The following is a 7,643-nucleotide window of genomic DNA, read 5'->3' as shown; positions in this document are numbered from 1 at the left end:
GAGATACACGCAATACGTTTGAGATAGAAGCTCATGATAACTTTAAAAGATAATGTTAAACAATGTTTATTTTTTTCAATCTGAAAAGATTCATGCTGTAGCCAAAAGGTGGTACTCATAGAAAGCAAAACGTAGGCTATATGAGTTAGGATACTGCTAGAGAACACACATAACTTCCACCACTTTCCGTGAGCTGAGACAGTTTTTTGACTACATTTAAGTTAAAGAGAGGGAAATAAGGTTTAGCTGTATTCCTGGGGAGAGAAGTAAATTGGTTTTGGAGAGTCAGTTTATGTCACATAGATAATGTTTAACAGTGGAATATTTCTAAAGTATTGTAGCAATGGTCTTTTAAGTAGTTATTATTTCTTTTTAGAGGTTAGTCTGCAGTATGTCACAGAATTCACAGATGTTTGGCCAGATGTAGGATTTTTCTGGTAACTTTCATGGATTTAATTCAAAATTAGAAAAGAGTGAAGCAATAAAGATAGGAAATTGGATATCTCAGAATATTCATGTCATGCTACACCTGAGTCACATGTTGATAAAATTTAGGTTGCTAATTTCTTTTATATACTTTAACATTCAGGTCAAGAGGATATTGTTACTTTTCTATAATGTTGAAATGGCAACATAGCAATAATTAATTTGCTTATTAAAACTGAAGATTAATTTTTATGTGGTGAGAGCTATCACCTATTAAGTGGACTTTATTTTGATCCATTTAATGTATTTCAATATAAAAATTCATTCTTGCATATTTATGAATCACTACATATTTTATAAAGATATGATTCAGTTACTGTTACATAAATTTGTTATGTTACACATTTATGTTATTGTTACTGTTACATAAATTATGCTCATTTTTGAATTTCTCTCACTAGTGTCCAATATAATACCCAGCACATATCAAGTGAGTAATTGATTGGATTAAGTTCCACGCTCAACTTCAAACTTTGTTTAGAACAAGCTTCCAAAAGCCTGAGCAGTCATCCAAATCACCTGGGAACTCAAATCCTAGAGACTGATTCAGTAGGTCAGAGACAAGGGAATGCTTATTTTCAAAATCATATCAAACACAGAATGATACAGTTCTATTGAAGGGAATTTGGCAATAACTAGTAAAATTTTATATGGATTTACCCTTTGATCTAGCAATCTCATGTCTAGGGATCTATTTTTAAAATAGATGACAAAAATATGCAATTTTAGGTGAATAAACAAGGCGCCAAATGATGAACATAGGCTCTCTGTTCTGGAAGAAGTGGAAAAAATACAAACATATATTTGCTAATATTCTCTAAAATAAATAATGGAAGAGTGAACTACAAATTAATAAAAATTGTTACTTTCTAAGGAAGGGGAGAAGGAACATTTACATACAAATCATTGATCATGTAATTATTGGTATAATAGAGGTGCATACATGGTCCTAAGGAAGCACAAAAGAGGGAGCATAAAAGCTATCTATGAGGATTGTGCCTGGTATAGATTTGGATATGCTGCTACTTAGACACTTCAGTTCTGTCCCGTTCTGCAATCCTGTGGACTGTAACCCACCAGGCTCCTCTGTCCATGGGATTCTCTACACAAGAGAATTGGAGTGGGTTGCCATGCCCTACTCCAGGGGATCTTCCCAACCCAGGGATTGAACCTGGGTCTCTTGCATTGCAGGCAGATTCTTTACTGTTGAATGAAGCCCAGATTGGGATATAATGCTCTTTAAAAAAGCAGAAATGTGTATTTAACAAACTCTTTACAAAATGCATTTAATGAAGTCTTCCTCTTGAGTACAAATAAATCAAGAGTTTAAGTCTGAGTTTATCTCATTTTTACTTCTTCTTTGCTTGGTTTATTCTTTGACATAGCTTCCAGTTTTCAAGTTGGATCTATTAAGGACCTCTATAAAGATTTTTCAATTTAAGATAATCACAGCATGCAAAGTCCTAACATAATGATATTTTCAGTGTGAAAGCACCACCATAATAATGACCATAGTGTGGTCTGCATAAAATAAATAATGTTATTCATGTAGCTGACAGGAGAGAAGATAAAAGTCAATAAAAAGAGAATTATTTATTAAAAAGATCTAATGTTACAAGAACAGTACACAGAACTATTATTTGACTGTGCCTTCCACATGGTATATACCATTATATATAGTATATATACAGATTGTATACAATATATTTAATGGTTTGACATGGGGTCCACAGTACCTTCATTTGGGTATGCAAAACATTCAGTTTCATGAAAATTTTAATAATGGGGAGTCTTTTTTATTCATAGTTCAACTGACATTATACAAAAATACAGTCTCTTTAGTAATTTAAGACTGCGTGGTTACTATTCCATCCAAGAAAAAGCTCACTGAGTATAATGTACCTTGGTAAGGAATGATGTTCTGCTTTCTACAAAGTAACAGTATGTAATACATAAACACATAAACATTTTAAACCTGTTTTTTAACAGCTTCATGATGCAAAATACATATTCTGTGAATATTAAGTGAAACCATTCCATATCACTGATTTCTTTAATACTTCAGACATTCTACATTTAAGTATTCTGTCAGATATACACCATCTATCAGCTAGTCAGAAATATTGGTTAGATTGAATTTTCCATATACTGACATTATATTTCATTGGGCTTTGTTTTATAACTCAGTTCTTAAAGTCCACTGTCTCATTTGAAACACCATGGAAAATGAAGAAAGTGATTTGATTTATCAAATATGAAGTAAAAGTTATTGCCCATTCTTTAATATTTTTGCTGCATTTTTCAGATGTACAATCTGCTTCTGCAAGCTATGTCATACTTGAGAGAGCTCCTATTTGCCTGCTAAACAATTAGCATTCTCTCTATATGCAAAGTCCAGTCTCTCCCGCTTCAAAGGAGGTGCTCAAGGAAGGCCACTTGGTTGTCCTTTTCACAGGCTTTGATATCTACCATCTGTGGTAATAAACCACAATAATCTATTAAGCAAAAGAGTCTTCTTAATCACTCCTTGTTTGTTTAGGGGTGTTTTGGAAATAATTCCCCTCAGAGAGAGGGGGTAACCAATGCCAGAGTGGTCCTGTGTCTCTGAAACTAGTCTCTGAGGATGTTTAGAACAAAAACTCTAATCTTTCTTCTGATACTATAAGGATTAACCTCTAAAGCTAGCAATTTGAGTTCAGTACTGCTTCATTTTGCTTGCTATTAAAAATGTGAGCATTAACAGGTTTAGAATTTACAAAGAAAGAGAAAGGAATCAACCTTTTGTTATCATATTAACAACACCTGTAAAGTGGTAGTTTCTCCAGGCTATTGTTTTGGCATATGACTTTGCAATAACTATCCCTTCAAGCATCTCCTTGGGTCTAATGTGAACTCTAGCTATTCATGTATTTGTTAGAATATCTGTAAGAAGTTATCACATGTAAAACTTTCACCTCACTTTCCAACAACTACCAAAGATCAAGTTCAAGTTGTTCAAGTTGATCCTCAAATAATAAATGAGTATAACCTCTCAAGCAGTAGATGGCTGGAAGAAATAGCTGAGCCACTGTACTGAGGTCATGTTTCCACACACAGCTTAATTAAAAAAAAACTCAATTTATCCAAGAGGTCCTTATTTTAATAGTCAGTAAGATTTTATTAATGGCTTGTAATGCATGAAATTGTTTAAAAAAAATCAACATTTGTTATGCTTCATCATTTTAATCCATAGACTATCTGTATGTAAAACTACTTGTAGAACAAAGTTTCATTGTCCTTAAAGTTATTTGCAGTTAGAAGAAAACCTTGGGCCTAATTCAATACCTTTTTTGGCAATAGGTGGGGAAATGGAAAGCTCTGTCTTTTACTCATTTTCAAATTAGCACCCTTGGCAGCATGTCAGTATCTGCAGCCTTTAGTGATCATCTATACATGTATATATAGTGACTTTAAATTATCTTTTGTTATTAAAAATAAACATTTATTATATTTTCAGCTAGATAACATAGTACTTGATGAAAACAATAGCACTTCAGTTAATTTGGACTCACTTTCTATTTACCTTGCACTAATATAAATGGCTTACTCCCTACCCTAATAACTGGCTCTAGGGATGCATACAGAATAGCATTTGACAAATTTTGCTATTTCATAATGCAATCATTCAATATTTTTGTGGGAAAATTTTTGTGTACTATCCTATAATTGACCACACAATTGAAGTATTTTTTCGTATTTCCTGCTGGCTTGTCGATTGGTATAGTCAGATGAAGGAAAAATTGAAAACAGTAGACTTGGAGTATTAAGTGAATTTTTCATTCGTATTTGTGTTTGAAACAGATCTGCTGGAGACCACTTACTTAACAAATGGATGGCACACACTCAGGGTCATCAGATATAAAATCAAATTCCAACATACTAAAAAAGTAAAGAATACATTTGACAGAAATTACTTTTATTTACAAAAATTCATTACATACAATCTGCATATTTTTATTGGACCAAGAACTGTCCTATCCATTTACAAAAACCAAAAAAAAAAAAAAAAAAAACCTGATGGATAAGTAATATCCCCTCAATCTCCTTTAAGTGCACCATGTATAGTTCCAAGTTTTTAACGCTCATCTCAAGGTCCTGAGTTTCCAGTTACATTACTACTCTATTCACTGTAGTTATCAAGCTAAAGTGAAGAAAATCAAATTAAGTCTGAAGTTTTCACCAAGGGGTTGAAGGAATCATCAATGCCAAAAGCAATGTTACTGATGAGGACATGGAGAGAGTGTGGAGGGCTGACTGAGCACTGGTGATTTTCCCACCTGTGAAAAGGAGAAGCATTAAATGGACAGAATTATTTTGGCTTTGTCTGACCTATGATAAACTCATTTTTTAGGTATGTTAAGACAAATGAATTCAACATCAATCCTGTTTCTGATGAGAGCATTCCTTGTGTTTAGGAAACAAGAGGTTGTCTGGGGTTCTCAAAAGATGCTGAGGGCAGAAGTGTATATGGAATAGTGTGTTTAAAAGGCCGTGTCACACTGAGCAAATATATCTAATCAAATATATATAAAACATCAATCAAGTGTATCTAAAACAAATATATCTAAGTGTGACTTTCAACAATGAGACACTGATGGAAAACATCCCAAATTCCAGGTATGAGAATAAAATAATTTCTATAGTGCAAAATTCAGGAAATGGAACAAAAATAATTAGCAAAAGTTTGTGGCAACTAGAATTCATAATTCAATGAAACAAATTTTTAAATAATTTAATCATAAGATGTTATTTATGTGTGGATCTTTAATTGATTTTACAATGAGCAGGCTTAAATTCTGGATTTGTTTGAATTGAGATTCTCACATCAAACTCTGCAAAGAAGAGGCATCTTTTATTACTCTGGCCAGGGCTTCCCAGGTGGCGCTACTGGGAAAGAACTTTCCTGTCAATGCAGGAGACATAAGAGATGCTGGTTTGATCCCTGGGTTGGGAAGATCCCCTGGAGGAGGAAATGACAACCTCTTCCAGTATTCTTGCCTGGAGAATCTCATGGACAAAGGGGCCTGGCAGTCTACATTCCATAGGGTTGCAAAGATTTGTACATGACTTCCATCTTGAGACAAAAGCATTGTATGTAGTTAATGTACTGGGGTGTCTGCCTGACTAAACTCATTAATTTGGATGGATTTTTGTAAAGTAGTTTTGATAGCTCCATAAATTTACAAACTAAGTATCATTCTTAGATTTTCTGTAATGGTTATTCAAGCCAGAAGTCTTGGGACATATCATCATCATGATTGATTTCTAATGAATTCTTACTATATGCCGAGTACTGTACTAAGCCCTTTATACAGACTATCTTATTCGATCTTCACAACATTCCTATGTAGTATGTGCTATTGTTTATCCCAGTGTTGCAGATGATACTGGGGCTCTAAAAGATGATAGAGACTTGTTTAAAGTTATTGAGTTAGGGATTAGGGGAAAGAGGTGCTTTTATGTGTTATCTCTATTAAAACAATGATTGGCCTTAATTAAAACCATAATGATAGATTAATAATAAAATGTACCAACCAATTTTTGGAATCATCCTTCTGTCAAGCTATCCTCTCTGGCCAGATTGAGTGCAATAAAATTCTGGGTGTGATTTTTGTTACAGGATAGACTCTGTTTATTTTCCAGACATATTTAAGAACTGAAGAAACCTGTGTTTTGTAAACCACACATACATACACTCAAAGCAGCAAATCTTCTTTCCTTTGAAAATTTTTACAGCTAAGGTGCTAATAAAATCTATTAATCAACATACTGGAGAACGTTACATATATTTCAACTTGTACAAAATGGGGTCATTGTGAAGTGCATGGCCACATGTGAGCTATAAGAAAGGTTTGATGGCAAAGCCTCACTGGAGTGTGCATGCATAATAAATAAAAACTATGAAAGCATTCTTTCTATTTATATGAGAGTGGCTGCATCCTTGTTAAATCAACTTACATGACACTTGTGCAAAAAATCTCCTCACTTTCAGAATGTTAAGTAGGGTCTATATCTCAAATTCCACATAGAATCCATGAAAGCAAAACATGCTATTTCAGCATACCAAAACACATGCAACAAAAAAACATTGAGTCAATTTCTAGTCTCAGATATAAAACTAATTAACTATTTCACTTGAGCAGGTCATTTAGCTTCTTATGCTTTTGAGTTTTAGAAAAGAGATAAGAATGAAACCTATTGTTGCTCCTGTTTTATGGGTCTAAGACAATACCAGGAGATTGCATGTTATTAAAGCTCAGGAAATGGGTTGACTGGACAAAGTATTATCAACTCAAACATAAACATTGATAATTTTACTTGAGAATGATTGCTCAATAAATAATGCTCACGTGCTGTGCTGTGCTTTGTCACTCAGTCGTGTCTGACTGTTTGCAACCCCATGGACTGTAGCCTGTCAGGCTTCTCTGTCCATGGGATTCTCCAGGTAAGAATATTGGAGTGGGTTGCCATGCCTTTCTCCAGGGGATCTTCCTGACCCAGGGATCAAATCCAGGTGTCCCTCATTGCAGGTGGAACCGAGGTCTGCTGCATTGTGGGTGGATCCTTTACATCTGAGTCACCACAGAAACCCAAATAATAATGCTCATAATTACCCATTAATTAAATGTACATTAAGCATTTTTTATTTAAGGCTTTCATAAAAATTTCCTAATAGTTTTTCAATGAGAGATTTATGTCTTTAATGTAATCTTTTGCTTTTTCTTTTCACATGCTCAATGAAATGATTACTTTCTTCTGAATTTGTAAAATTTCTTCTTTTAATCAGTTTTTCTCTTGCTGATATAATAATGGTGGCAGTGGGTGTTAATTCCAGTTCTTCCTCTTAGTGTTAATAAGAGTATTAATAAGAGTATTAAGAAGAATATTAATTATAGTATGATCTTATGCAAATTACTTAAATTTTCTCTATAAAACAAAAAAAAACCACCTACCTCATACATTATTAAGAAAATTAAATAAGTTGTTAAGCATTTATGATTGTGTCAGACTTATAGCAAGGACTTACTAAAGGATAGAAATTATTAATATTGCTGATAATAATAATGATGTTCAGAAAAGTTCTAGCGATCTAGTATACAGCATCATGATTGCAATTA

At 33.5% G+C, this 7,643-nt stretch overlaps 1 protein-coding gene across 2 annotated transcripts in view; it reads right to left on the bottom strand.

Annotated features, from left to right (window-relative positions):
• Positions 1-2,054: 2,054 nt before the first annotated feature.
• CNTN5 (contactin 5) overlaps positions 2,055-7,643 on the bottom strand; it is a 1,548,293-nt gene continuing 1,542,704 nt past the window's right edge. For both annotated transcript variants that reach the window (XM_020891379.2, XM_070473663.1), the window contains one exon: positions 2,055-4,802. In XM_020891379.2, coding sequence (XP_020747038.2) covers positions 4,702-4,802 — 101 coding nt within the window. In that variant the 3' untranslated portion in view covers positions 2,055-4,701. The remainder of the gene's footprint in view (positions 4,803-7,643) is intronic.

The sequence above is a fragment of the Odocoileus virginianus genome, chromosome 10 (assembly GCF_023699985.2).
Source record: "Odocoileus virginianus isolate 20LAN1187 ecotype Illinois chromosome 10, Ovbor_1.2, whole genome shotgun sequence".
NCBI classification, from domain to species: Eukaryota; Metazoa; Chordata; class Mammalia; order Artiodactyla; family Cervidae; genus Odocoileus; species Odocoileus virginianus.
Note: the sequence above shows the minus strand (reverse complement) of the source record. Positions and strands in the feature narration are given on the sequence as shown.